The 15,308-nt window shown below is 36.1% G+C and overlaps 1 protein-coding gene across 1 annotated transcript in view; it reads right to left on the reverse strand.

Annotated features, from left to right (window-relative positions):
- Positions 1 to 15,308, reverse strand: part of LOC111052168 — a 389,458-nt gene that overhangs the window by 153,462 nt on the left and 220,688 nt on the right. Inside the window, exons 54-63 of the mRNA XM_039436353.1 lie at positions 14,361 to 14,555; positions 13,171 to 13,416; positions 11,148 to 11,465; positions 9,882 to 10,214; positions 8,562 to 8,867; positions 7,265 to 7,591; positions 5,811 to 6,143; positions 4,110 to 4,433; positions 2,680 to 2,985; positions 1,603 to 1,932 (exon numbers count right to left, since the gene is read on the reverse strand). Of these exons, the coding sequence (XP_039292287.1) occupies positions 1,603 to 1,932; positions 2,680 to 2,985; positions 4,110 to 4,433; positions 5,811 to 6,143; positions 7,265 to 7,591; positions 8,562 to 8,867; positions 9,882 to 10,214; positions 11,148 to 11,465; positions 13,171 to 13,416; positions 14,361 to 14,555 (3,018 nt within the window). The remainder of the gene's footprint in view (positions 1 to 1,602; positions 1,933 to 2,679; positions 2,986 to 4,109; positions 4,434 to 5,810; positions 6,144 to 7,264; positions 7,592 to 8,561; positions 8,868 to 9,881; positions 10,215 to 11,147; positions 11,466 to 13,170; positions 13,417 to 14,360; positions 14,556 to 15,308) is intronic.

The raw sequence follows: 15,308 nt of genomic DNA on the forward strand, positions 1-15,308 counted from the left end.
ACCGATTGACTTGAAATTTTAAACTTAAGGTCCTTATACCATGAGGATCCGACAATAAGAAATTCAATAAAATTCGATTCAAGATGGCGGATAATTACTAAAAAAAACATGTTTTTCACGTGTTTCTCGAAAACGGCTCTAACGATTTTCTTCAAATTTATACCATGGATAGCTATTTATAAGCCCTATCAACTGAAATGAGTCTCATTTCTGGGAAAATTGCAGAAGCTCCGTAATATTCTTGAGAAAAATGGCAGATAATTACTAAAAAACCATGTTTTTCACGATTTTCTCAAAAATGACTTGACCGATTTATTTCAAATTCATACCCTGTATAGTTATTTATCAGCTCTATCAACTGGCATGAGTCATTTTCCTGGGAAACTAATGGGGTCCACCCCATCCTTGGGAAATGGACTTTGTGAACTCCTTCTCGTGCATGAAGTAGGTAAGTAGAGCAGTTTATAAAAAGAACACATAGTCGAGATATTTCATCGGTAGAACAGCTGTTTTGACGACTTTTAAAAAAATCAGCGAATTTTACAATTTACACAAAGGAAAAAGTACTCTGAAAACAATTATATACACACATATACAGTAGTCTGATCATAGTTTCAAATATGTTGCCGCCAATCGTCATTATGTTATTCCCCTAAATTATTCTCGTTTAAGAATGATGCTTACAGTTCAATGGCCAAGGAAAGCTGTGTGAGTGTACCACACCAGATTTTTCGAATTAATTGATTGAAAAAAATGTAGAATTTGACGAAAGTCTGGTATGTGAATCCAAAATATACAGTTAAAGATAGGGTAAATGAACCATCAATTGATAAACATTTCAAACAATTTAAGGCTGGTTTATAGTTGAAAATGATTGTCTAACAAGCCAAACAAGCCATATCGACTGAAGTAAATACAAAAGAACTAAGCGACGTTAAAATAGCTCTTCTTATTGTGAATAATGATCTTCAAACTTCCTCTATAATAAATAATGAAATTTTAAAACATCTCAACCTTCAATAAGTATAGTTCAAAAATAAGGGCTCTATTTAACTAGGAGAAGGGGAATAAAATGAACTGATTAGTTAATCATATTCTAAGAAGATTGATCGAGTACCCACTCCTAAAGGACCATGAAAACTGTGTAAAATTTTAATATAAAAATTTTACTATAGTTTGCGTCGCTTCAACTGTTTGAAGATCCACTATGAAGCTGAAAAAAAGCTTACTCTACATTACATTGCAACTACTGTACTACTGTGCTTCTACCTTATCATATCCTAGTGCAGTTGTTTGGTGATGTTTCACTGAACGAAACATGAATGTGTAGTAGAGATCTTATCAACTAAAAAATTCTCAATATTTTCACCAAGAACTATACAGTGATAAAGCTGTAGCGAAGTCTGCTAATTTTATTTCTGTAGAAACCTGAAATAGGATGTACATTCCTTGGTCAAGTTTTGTTGTCTACAAAACGATTTGCCAACTTGGCAAACGAATACGTCGAACAAAAACCTGGAATAGAACAACATTTTTTGGAATCAAACGAAACGATTTGACTCTCCGTCAACCCAAGCCTAGAAATTGGTACCGACGTCCTACCTGTGACAGGAATCTGGTTGCAGCCGGAGAAGGGGTCGCCCTGGAAGCCCTGTTTGCAGGCGCAGACGGGCTGATGGTTGACGACGGTGCACTGGGCGTTGAAGCCGCATGAGCCGGCACACGGGTCCTGGCACTTGTTGCGTACGCAGGCGAGCCGCGTGGGGCAGTCGGCATGGATGAGGCACTCGGGGCGGCAGTTGGGCGGCGCACCCAGCGTGCCCGGCTGGCACGAGCAGACAGGGCGATTGTCCACCACTCGGCACTCCGAATTCGACCCGCAAGGGGATGGCACACACGGATTGGCCGGCAGCGGCGATGGCACTTTGGGGGCTGCAACACACATCACACTCAATTAATCATTGCTCTTTTGGGCAAGTGATTCTCATGTTTTATTATGTGTAATTGTAAAATGTTCTTTAGTTATTGTTTTGTTGTGTTATGTTTAAAAGCAATAAATATTTTATTTGAACTTGAATTTATGAGGAACAAATCAATAAATTTATGAACATAATATATCCTAATTTTATGTTGTTTCTCCTGACTTTTCTACAATCACACTTTTTGAACTTATTTATACCAATGGTTTGTTACATCTGACATTATTAAATTCATTTCATGATTATTCTTGTGATAAACAATTTGAGTTATTATTTTTCAATTTCGTGAGGTGATGAAATTTTGTAATGATGTAGCCTACTGTTTACGGTTGTTACAACATCATAAATCTGCACTAAATTTATAAAAAAATTATGTAAAAAAGAAAAAACTATTTTGATAACCAAGTGGTCGAGTTTATTGTATTTTAGTTGGTACGGATATCCACATACCACATCAGTACTACACAGAAAACAATACTTTGTCTTGCTATGCACACTATCCTGCTTTCTTGAATAAATTGTCTCTACTTTATGAACAAGGATTATCTTTATTATTACAAACACTAGCTATCTTGATATGAGACAAGAATTATACGTTGTCTTTTTCTGCTCACTATCCTGTATCACTGAATCAAGCTTTTCTACGTTATGACAAAAAATCCTAATGCTAACTATGTTGATATGTGATGGTTGTACTCACTTTCCTGCATACAGCGCACGAACGGATCGCCAACCATGCGGGGCGGACAACTGCAGATGGGGTTGTGGTTGACGACCTGGCAGAGCGCGTGGAGGCCGCAGGTGCCCGGACACGGGTCGCGGCACTTCTGGTTCATGCAGGCCTGGTGCTGCGGGCACTCGGCGCTCACCACGCACTCGGGTCGGCAGCCGGGCGGCGTGCCGATGTAGTCCGGGCGGCACGAGCAGACCGCGTTGCCGTTCAGCACACGACACTGCGAATTCGGGCCGCAAGGAGACGGGTCGCATGGGTTCACTTCTGGCAGGGCTGTAAACAATCAAGATTTGAGGCAATTGGTTGTTACAGTTTGTCAACACTTTATCAAGTAACATTCTGAAGATGTAGCAATCCTAGAAAACACTCTAGGAGAATAAGTAGAATATAATCTCATTCTTACACATTATAACACAGATAAAATTTCAGTATTTTTGTATTCAGTTTTTTTGTGTTGAATTTAATAGAATTATTGATTGATTGAAAACATAATTTTCCTAATAAATACAGAAGATACACATCGATTAATATTCATCTTGATTGATTAGCATAGTTATAAAATTACTCTAGTATATTTAATATTTGTACTTGGTTATGGTATTTTGTATTTATTTCGTGTTTTTGAATTTAATTTTTGAAAATAATATATATATATATATATATATATAATATTTTCTATCTACCTAAACTATATATACATACGTAAAGAGATATTTATGATTTTGTATTATTATTTTCTTATTTTTAAGTGAACACTTGTATTTTGTTTAAATTCATTGTTCATCATATTTGATTTGCTCTTTATTTGTGATTGTTTTTTTAAAAATGGCGAAATAAATGATTTGATGATTTGATTTGATATCTATAATTGACTACCTATATCAAGGTCAGCAAATTGAAGACGAACTGAGATCACTGATGATATTGTCAATTCAATATTTCTTTATATTTTACTCAGTGATATTTTCTACTTTTCTATGAACAGTTGAAGATGTGTTGGTTTCAGCATGAGACTATCATAGTCCTAGAAGTAAAATACTGAATGAAGTGGAGTTAACAATACAGTGTACTCAATAATGGAGAAGTTCCACAATATTAAGATTAATTCTATTAACTTCAATTATTGGTTGATTAACGATACAGTGTTCTCAATTATGGAGAAGTTCTACAATATAAATGAGAATTCAAAACTTAAATGATTGGTTAATCAACAATAAAATCAGTGATCTCAATAGTACTTATAGGAAAGTTCCACAATATCAAGTACTGTATCATGGGCTGTTCCATAGTCATATAAGCTATGGAATAGTACTATGGGGCCATGCGGCTACAGACGAATTTGAATTTGAATTGAATTCTATAAAAGTGTTTCTATAAAACAATTGATGTGTACTCACGTTTGATTGGCTCAACACGACAGGCCTTGAACGGATCGCCCTGGTAGCCGGGCACACAGGAGCAGACCGGCACATGGTTGACGACGATGCACTGGGCGTTGATGCCGCAGACGCCGGGACACGGGTCACGGCAACGGCTGGTGAGGCACGCCTGCTGGCTAGGGCAGTCTGCGTTGATCACGCACTCGGGTCGACACCCTCCACCGTACGGGTTGCCCACGTAGGGCGGGATGCACGTGCACCGAGCCATGTTGTCCTTGCTTGTGCACTGCGCGTTCTCGCCGCACGGAGACGGCACGCATGGGTCTTTCTGTTCTACTATCACTGAAAAAGAGAGAGTATAGGGTTAAAATCACTTGGAATATGTATGGAAAAGGATAAATTAATTTGAAAAATATTATTCACATTTATTCATAGGTAAAGTAAAAACTAATCTCAATGGAATAAATGTATTGGTAGTGATGAAAATGTAGTCAATAATGATTTAAAATTTAGGGATGAATTGAAATATATTTTTCCTACAGTTACGTTGAAAAGTGGCCATTGCTGCACTGATTACAGAACGCAAAGAATCACTTTTCCGCTCTAGTGCGGGAAAAATTTTTCTGCACTCCAGATTTGCAACATGGCAACGCAAAATACTTGGTAGGTTATATGGAGCAACAGTGCAGCAAAATCAAAATGAAGTTGGTAACAGTGACTGGGCTGCTATAGTGAGCAGAGGTGCAACGAAGCACAACGCGCTAATTATTACTATTATATATTATAACCAACGACAACGAGGACTTTAGGATTTTAGGATTAAGGTTTTTATCAATAATAAAATTACACAGAAAAACATTTGATGCATTTCAGGCAATTTTACCCATAATTACCCACTTTTCATATTCAATGGTAACTGTAGGAAAAACTTAATGTGAAATACGTGCGCAAAGTTCCTCTGCTGCACTCAACAAACCATTCCGCCCTCGCCTACGGCTCGGGCGTAAACGTTTCTTTCGGTGCAGCAAACTGTCACTTTGCGCACTAGTTGCACAAATAACTATTTCTCCTTTGTGAGATGCGAAAATCTTGAAAAGGTACCATTCAAAGTGTGAAATGTTCGACCATCACTGCAATATCCCAGGTTTGAAGTGAGCTATCTAGTAATTTCTTAATAAATTATATGAACTGCTAGCCAAGCCCAGTGGATTATTTTTGAAGTTTTTTTACTTTTGCTGCAATGTTATGTAGAATTTGCTTTTGTTCTTGGCAATGAGGATTTACTAATAGCAGAAAAAGTGAAAATTGGAAATATAAAATGCAAACGAGCGTTAATGTAGAATTGTATAATTGTAAATTATATTATTCAAATGTGAAATGAATTTATTTTTTTAAATTAAAATATTCAATCATTAAAAACCAAAAACATAACTGAAACAGATAAATGTGAATACAAAATAAAATAAAAATATAAAATTACACTGAATGTATGAGAATTTGTCAAGAGAAATGAATTCTAATAATTGAAACAAATTTTAAACATGGTAACTAACTACTCATAAAACTTAAAAAATCAACTCATTCTAATATTGTTGTTTATTTGTTATGCACTAGAAATGCATAGCTTAAAAATATTAAATATGTAGATTCAATTCAATCATTGTCATCAATAAAAATCGTAAAATGGAACATGAATTACAATGACAGGGCTCAACTTACCAGGTGGTATCTTGGAGCATCCGATGAAGGCGTCTCCCTGGAAGCCGGGCAGACAGCTGCAGAAGGGCGTGTGGTTGACGACGTCACACTTGGCGTTGACGCCACAGCTTTGGTCGCAGGGGTCGCGACACTTCTCCTGAATGCAGGCCTTGTCGTGGGGGCATTCCTGGCTCATGACGCACTCGGGTCGGCAGTAGGGCGGGCTGCCGATGAAATTGGCACTGCACGAGCAAACGGGGCGTTTCTGCACCACCTGGCACAGCGAGTTCGGGCCACACGGTGATGGCTGGCATGGGTTGGCTGGTGGACCTGGTATCTTCGGTTCTTCTACTTCTGCAACAAGAAGAACGTAGAAATTATTATGTGATGTACTATGAAATGATACCAAAATGATCTTTATTCACAAAAAAAAGTAATACAGCAGCAAAAACATTAGATAAATAGTGAATATTCCCCACAAAGACAACAAGTCTGGGTGTGGGGATGAGCACCGTGAACTGCATTACAACAACCTGACAGTTGAAGATTTATAATAAAAAAAAACAACACAAAAACAATAGAATAAGTAAAGTAGAACAAGCTTTACCGAACCTAAATTGAGTCAATCGAGAAGGTTTCAAGTATATAATCAATATACTAATGAAATATAGGTTTTATAAGAGCCATTTGAAGCCAAGTAGTTTTATCAAGTCGTTTAAAGCCTATCTATCAGATATATTTTAACATGTTTTTATATGATAGGCCTAAAGATTCATGGATTTTGATATTTTCAAAATTTAGTAACTCATTTATATTTTTATTGTGTTTTATCAACTTTTACAATTCATGTAGTCTGGTTCTAAAAAGTGACAAATAAAGAGTCAGCCAAATTAAGTTTCAACAAATGAGTGGATCCTACATCCAGTTGAGGAGTATGTACTAGCATCTAGCATCATGCACGATCACAGCTGAGTCAAATCAGGTATAAATGTAGAGTTCAATCCATTTACATTTTCCCTAATCGATCCCTCTTTGTAATTTTTCAACTATTATTTAATGATTAACACAAAATTTGACGATTTAAAACAAATAATAATATTGCAATAAGTTTTCAAAAAGAGGACTCCAAATATTACCAACACAAGTTAAAATAGTCAAACAAATGTATTTTGATAGAACTCCCACATAGTTTACCCTCAAGAGTAAATAAATTTTCTCAAAAATCATAAATTGTTACATATTTTATTATTGTACTGTAAGATTGTTGCTTTTGTGAAAAATAAAATAAGATTTGTTTCTTTCATATTTTTATAATTGAATTGCTATATTGTTCAGTTGTGAGGAATGAAATTCATTCAAGGCAGAGTATTTTTTATAGCAGTTAAATTCATGTTTTCATTTGAAATTGAGTTCAACAAGCTTTACTTCTTCCGAGGAAGGCAGAAAGTAAACTTTACTAAATTGTTGAAACTTACCTGGCTGAGGATAACAGTTCTGGAAGGGATCGCCGAGGTATCCGGGCGGACATGCGCAGATGGGGTTGTGGTTGATGACAAGGCACTGGGCGCCAAGGCCGCAGGTGCCGGGACACGGGTCGACGCAGTGCTGGTTGACGCATGCCTGCGTCTGCGCACACTCGGCGCTGACGACGCACTCTGGCTTGCAGACGGGAGGCGCGCCCTGGTAGCCGGGCAGGCACGAGCAGGCCGCGTGGCCCTGGGCGGAGATCAGGCAGCGGCTGTTGGGGCCGCACGGCGACGGGTCGCACGGGTTGCCTGGCGGGCCCATGTTCTCTGGTGTCACTGCAAACAATTATGTAGTTCTAATTTAGCAACTGGAGATTTTATTTCGGTAGATTGACTATGTTATCATGCCAGCAGTATTTTAATTTAGGCAGATATTGCCTGTTATATTATGCCAGTGGTTTCATCATTTGTAGAATGGTATGTAACACTCAACATTCGTAAAATGGGATGTGACACTAATAAAAGTGAGTGTTGTATCAAATTGATCCATTTTTTTTCTTTGTAAAAAATGTGATTTCGGAATCCAGAATATATTAGAAAATACAAGTAATGTGAAGCTCTTACTCCAAGTAGGCAAGGAGAATCCTTCCATTAAATTATATATTTTCAAATTTTACCCCTCCCCCTTGTTACTTCTGTTTTCCTTGATGGATTTCAATTATTATCTTTGATAACTTTGTTATTATTATACAATATCTTTGAATGAGACACCTGTCTCCAATTTTTTCATGATATTACCAATCTTATATGTAATTTTAATATATATTTCCAATTGTGCATGAATTTATTTATGTGGACATTATGTATGACTTGCCTGTTGTCCTTTTATATGATGTTAAAAGAAATTCTGTACTTATTTTTCGGGAGGATCGAATATAATAGTGAAATTATTTTGGAAAATTACAATTATAGCTGAGTTTTCCTCAATAAATTATTAAACTTCAAAATTAATTTTATTTGTTTCATGATTTTCAATTTGATAGACTAGTAGGTAGTAATAGTAGTAGTAGTACCCTTTTCATTTTTCCAAGACACGACTAGCTCCCTATATTGTTACACTTGTGTCAAAATAAATTAATGTTTTGAAAATGAATTATAAATATAAACTTTTTATGGATGATAAATATAAACTTTTTAGCAGCTGGCTTACTTTTCATTTCAGATTATATTTATATAATTGCAATAGAACCTTTTGTAACAGCTTAATGGAGCTAGCTACACTAGTGAGAAACTTCTGTGCACTTACATGGTCTAAACGGATAACAGGATGAGAATGGATCGCCAGTGTGGTCCTGCGGACAGAAGCAGATGGGAATGTGGTTGACGGGGTGGCAGAGAGCGTTGACGCCGCAGGCACCCGCACACGGGTTGGTGCACTTATTGTTGACGCAGCACTGGTTCTGCGGGCAGTCGGTGTTCACCACACACTCCGGCCTGCAGGCCAGGTAAGGGTTGCCGTAGTAATCGGGCAGGCAGTGGCACTGGCCGGCCTTGCAGAAGGCATTGGCGCCGCACTGCTGTCGTTCGCACGTGTCTGGTCTCACAACCATATCTGCAACACCCACAAACACAAAGATTATTTACAAATTGCTAAAGAATTGGCATTATTTATTACTTCTCTCATTCACAAGTTACATTGTTTCCAGTATTTTATGTTATGTGTTTGTTCAACATGTTTATAGATGTATTTCACAAATGTATTTTGATGAATAAATTAGAATTGGAATTCTATTCTACATTAGATTTGAAATAATGAATTATAAGAATAATAAGTAGTTGCATAAATGCATTAGGGGGGTTGAGCAATACAATTATTTGATTTTGATATTGTTAGTTCAACATAAAGTTTGAATGATTTTTTTTAAAATGAAATAGTTTACATTCTATATTATTATCGTTAGCATAAGTGAAGTATATTATTACCAAGAATTAAAATGTGTATAAATTATGGATTTCAAAAATAATTTACAAAAAATAATTTTATTCATGTACAATACTAACATGTATTGATAGAATGAGAAATACCAATGAAAAATGAAAAAAATAATTGGAAGAGGCTGTAAGAAGGAATTGTTATAAGAAATAGTTACAAAAAGTAACAAGAGTATTCATACAGAAAACAATGAAGCAATAATTGGAATGATGAATAGTAACAATAAGTTACTAGCGGCCAGTGCTTTACATCACGTTACTTTCCATCATCTACCATTGGACATCAGATTGATCAGATTAATTTGTAGATGTGAATTTGAGGAAACTGATGAAAAGCATTAGCCTATAGTAAATTTTAGTCTCTAGTTCTCTCATAACCAGGGCGGAGCGTGCGCGGAGCGGGTTGGAGGCGCGTATATCTGTACGCACCCTTAGTGTATAAGCCAGTATATATTGTAATCTACATAAATAAAGTACTCAATCAATCAATCAATAACCAGGAGAAATATGATTGGATATTTTTACAAGAGCATGTTTATGAAAAACTGTAAAAATTGTATGAAATTCTACATCTAGATTAGTCTTTCAAATTCAGTGAATTATAATAGGAAGATTGAGATAAATGATTGCTTACCTTGTGGTGGCAACGAACAGTGCTCGAACGGGTTTCCGACCATGGGGTGCGGACACGAGCAGACGGGATTGTGATAGACGACAGTGCAGTGAGCGTTGACGCCACACGAGCCCGGACACGGGTCACGACACTTCTGGCCGAGACACATCTTGTCGAAGGGACAGTCTGAGTTGCAAAGGCATTCGGGGTGGCAGGCGGGGTTCCAGGCGCCGTCAGCGCCTCCACATGGGTCGCACATAGCCACCTGCGGGTTGTAGACGCTGCAAACCGAGTCGGGGCCACATGGTGATGGGTGGCACGGCTGTGATTGGTTGGCGACTGCGATAACGGCAGCTACAAGCACATAGAACGTGCAATTAAACTTAATTTGGATACATATTTATGTTTGAGTTTATTTTAGTTGAGTTCTCAATGCCTTTCACTCCTTCTTGCAGACAAGAATTTTCTTAAGCAAACAGTATTGTATTCAATTATCTGTAATATTAAATTTGTAATGGAACTTGTTATGTAAAAGATGTCTGAATAAAAATGGTTTTGATTTGTATTGGTCTATTTTGGTCGAGTTTGAAAATACTTTCATTTGAGACTTTTATTTTAAAAATGGTTGCAAATTCCCAATCTCTCATCAGAACTTTAAAAAGCAAATACAATGGTAGTATAATATAATTATAATCTACATTATTTACCTGTAATCTATTTCGAATTATATTTATCATGTTCAATTCGTAAATTCAAATGAATGATAATGGATTGAACATTGTAGTTAGCTCAAACAATAACACGATTGCATAATGAAAAGACACAAGAATAAAAATTAAAAACATTCAAAGTATTTATAAAAATAAAAAGAATTGAAATAGAAACACAATATCGTTGTCTTTTTGTGAATATTTTCATTACACAAGTCTTAAACTCAAGTTATAACTTGTTACATTGTTCCAGTTTCATGTTTCAATGCTCCAGGCATAATCAACAATAATGGAATATTGAAGTTTAGTGTCAATATGAACAGTATCTTATAAGAGAGATCCAAATATTGTACTTTTCTATTTTATTGTGATTCGATCTCTAGTAACAGTTTTTAATTCAAAAGAGGTTGATTCATGGTACTCATGTTGCGGTATACACTACTGAATTAGGTTTTGTGTTTATGAAACTATATCTAAGAAGAGAAAGCCGATTTATTGTGTTTCCATTCAATTGTGAATCGATTTCTGGTAAAAGTGTTAAATATATCAAATAGGTTGATTCATGGTAGGTACTTACGTTGCGGTATACACTGAATGAACGGATCGCCGGTGAAGCCATCTCTGCACGAACACGTCGGTGTGTGGTCGCGGCAGGTACAGACGGCTCCCAGACCGCAGATGCTGCCCAGCTTGCAGGGGTTGAGGCACTTGTAGTTGAGGCAGGCCTGGTTGGAGGCGCAGTCTGCGTTGGTGAGGCACTCGGGTCGGCAGCCGGTCTGTGGGTCGCCCAGGAAGTTGGGCAAACAGGAGCAGACTGGCCGACCGCCCACGATGTCACACTGTGTGTTCAGGCCGCACGGGCTTGGGATGCATGGGTTGCCTACTGGCACTGGAACTAAACGCAGACATTCACATTTAAAACAGTTATCAATAGGTAGTCTATATTCAAATTTTATTTAAATAAATGCGGGATCGAGACAATTTCGGGCTTACCCTGTTGTTATTTCTCGATATTATGACCCGGTATATCATTTCCCGATAAACAGAGTGTTCTGAAAAAATGCCCATAAGTCAGGGTGTGATTCCTCTCATCAAAAGAAGAAAAAAGTTCTAATTAGCATAGACGAATTCTGTTAACCTCTCTATTTTTCATGCGTTTTGTATGTAATTGAGGATTATTTTTTAAGGTTGCGTTTGTCTATTATAGACTTATTCTACATATTTCTCTTCGAAATTTAATTTTCTACAAGTTCTGTAGAAAAATGTTTTGTGTCTATTATACACTTAACATAGTAAATCTGCTTCAAAACTTAAAGGAACTTGTTTTTCGGGACCAAGTTTCGAGTATTTCGTCACATATCTAAAAAATTACTGTAGCTACAGGTCTGGAAACGGTTTTATTAAATTTTTCAGTTCATTTTACATAAAGTACGCTAAATTTTACATCTTAATTAATAGTAAAAAAATACCCGTAGGGTTTCGTTTCGGCAGGGGAACTGAAATTCAGACGAAATCTTCCACTCTGTATAACTTGGTAACTAAGCATTTTCGGACCTGTATATTAGAACTTTTTTTCTTCTTTTGATGAGAGAAATCACGCCCTGACTTATGGGCACCTTTTTTCAGAACACTCTGTATATGACTTGCCTATTGCTCTTATTGTAGCCTGATGGTTAATAAGAATGAATCTTGAATTTTAATTTGAGCCACTATCAATAAATAAATGAATACTTGTTTCATTACAATACCTCAAACATATCTTCACTTCCATATTTATCTATTTTCTGAATAGGGCTACTTTTATAGAAATAGGAAGAAAAATAAAAATCTTAGTACGCTTTTTGGAATACTTAATCACAACCATTAAATATGTTGTGATTAAATATTTCAAAAAAGGGTACTAAGATTTTTATTTTTCTTTCTACTTCACTTCCATACTTTCATGTTAATTACGTAAATAAATGAAAGGAATAGAATAGGTTTCTCCAACATTACACAAATAAAAATACCATTTTCATACCTTTCTCATTACAATATTATTGAGGTATGCAATAACTGCAAATATTCCAATTTCGAGATTATTTGTTATATTTAAGGAATGAAAGATAAAATATCATCAATGTTGAGTTTGTTATTCAGGGCTACTTGTATGAGCAAATGTCATTCACACTTGAAAATGACTCTATAGAGTTCGAAGCATGTTGTGTGAAAATAAATATTAGAAGGGTGCTTTGAGTTTTGATTTTTATTGTAAAACATCATGTATTAGTCTATAAATTAGTGATTTTGTTCATAAATTACTGAAAATGATCAACTATTTCAGCTTTACGTTGCATGATGGATAATTTGACAAATATAACTAGACAAGAAAAAAAATTGTTTATAATATTTTGATTCTAGAATACCTTGTATTGTTATTCCATAATAATTTTTTGTTGAATAGAAAGACAATTTTCAATTTGAGCAGCCACGACCAAGTTGAATAATTTCTGAATAACTTAATGTCATTAGTAACTCATCATTTTCATTTTTAATGTATTTATAAAATTCAATAATACCGATTTCTAATATTTTAATTAATAGTTTATAGCAGTGCTTACCGATAAGTGGCGAACACCTGATGAGTGGGTTGCCGGTGAGTCCTTCGTGGCAGGTGCAGACCGGGTGATGTTTCTCGACGCGGCAGCTGGCATGTACGCCACAAGCACCCGGACAGGGGTCGCGGCACCGGTAGCCGATGCACGCCTTGTCCCAGGGGCAGTCGTCGTCCAGAGTGCACTCATGGCCCACACACCCACTAGTCGGGTCGCCAGCCATGCCAGCTGGGCACAGGCACATTGGGTGGCCTACCAAAAATAAATGCTAACAGTTTAGAAATGGGTTGGGTGCATAAAACTGTACAAATTATATGTAGAAAACATCAAGATAAACACGAGTCGACTTGGGCCAGCCACCAACAGAATGGTCATTTTACATTTTTGACTATAAAGCAATAAAACCTCAAGGTTTTTGCTAGTGGCATCGATCTAGCAGCAATGGATTTCGACCTTTTCGTTGCTGTGCAGTTGAAAGAAGTACATTACAATGTGTGAACTCCGGTTATAACTCCAATAGCGACCTTTAGTTTCATACAATTCCACAGCAGAGCAAAAAACTGAATAAGGATTAAGTGAAGAATATAAGAGTATCAAGTACACTTTAGGATACCAAATCTGATCCATGTTCCCTTATTCATCCATCTACCTCTCATATCTTCACCACATCCTCTTCTTCTCTTCTAGTACAGTATTAACATGCTTCCTAAACGATTGAATAATTAATACGATTAACTTGTTCGTTAATAGAAACAATGAAACAAATGTTTATATAATTCATTAGAAGAAGTACATAATCTTGTCAATAATCTTATTAAATTATTGTAATCTTGTGAATAAATAATTTTGATTGGATTGCACTGAATTACATTTTCTTGGATTGGAACTAAACAATACTTACGAAATATGAAAAATAATACACCTAAGAGCAGATTATAGAATAAAATAATAATTGATGTTTGACAATTGTTCATAATTTAACAATAGAAAAAGAATATTTCATTTTTGTGATAGTTCATCATTCAACAAGTATTTATTAGTAGGTTCCACAAGTAAATAAATCTAACACTCCGAAGCTCATCCATAGTTAATTTGATCTTATCTGAATCGATAATGTAAGTCACTCAATCTAATTTAAGAGAGATATAACATAGCTTATTAGAAAAATGCTAACAATCCAATCATCAACTACACACCTTGAGGAGTGACAGTGCAGAGCGCATGCGCGCCACAGGGATTGGGCAAACAAGGACTGGCCGGTTGCTGTTGACAGCCGATGTAGGGGTCGCCCAGGTAGCCGGGTATGCAGTAGCATTGTTCCGTGTTGCCGGCCACGTAGCAGTCAGCGTTTGCTCCACATGGTCCCGGTTGACACAGCGATTTCAGTGGTTCTGATGAACAAAAATTAGAATTTTTCCATGAGTTTCGGCACAATTACGGATTCATCTAATTTTGAATTATAGTTTCATCTAAAGCTCACAATGGTTTAGTTATGGTTACGAGACTTCCACAACCACTTCTTATTGATGGAAAAAACTTGAGACTAGTTTCAATAGGTGAATAATCATCTTCCTCTAGTCAACCAGTACTTTAATAAATTATTATATTGATGATGCATCAAAATAAAACAGATAGATAGATAATAGAGAACAGATTCCGGTTTAAGACTGCTCTCTTGGTCGGTTCTCTGGATCAATTTCTCTTAGATATAGTTCAATGATTAGTGATTACTTCAAGATTTGAATCTTTTCTTATTTAAACTATATATAAATATAATATAATGATGGAAAAAATTAAATTGACAAGTTGAAGTGGATGATTATAGTTGTTATGATTATTATCATTCATGAAGTTGCTATTTAAGTAACCACGCTTACTTGTAGATATGGTTGCATTAATTATAATGTGCTTCATACGGGGTTTAAACAAACAGCTGACATTTCTCAGTTTAAACTGAGTATCTGCGTACGAGCATTTGTGCCGTTTGCACAGTTTCGGTTTAAACTAAATTTCTTTTTGAACTGGATTAAATCAAATCCAATGTCTTGCATGACATTTTTTTGTGTTCTAGCACGCAGTTAACTAATGAATAAGATCCTATTTTATATTATCAAGGAGTAAAATCTTAATTTTTTAACACTTGA

Source organism: Nilaparvata lugens, chromosome 10, assembly GCF_014356525.2.
Source record: "Nilaparvata lugens isolate BPH chromosome 10, ASM1435652v1, whole genome shotgun sequence".
NCBI lineage: Eukaryota > Metazoa > Arthropoda > Insecta > Hemiptera > Delphacidae > Nilaparvata > Nilaparvata lugens.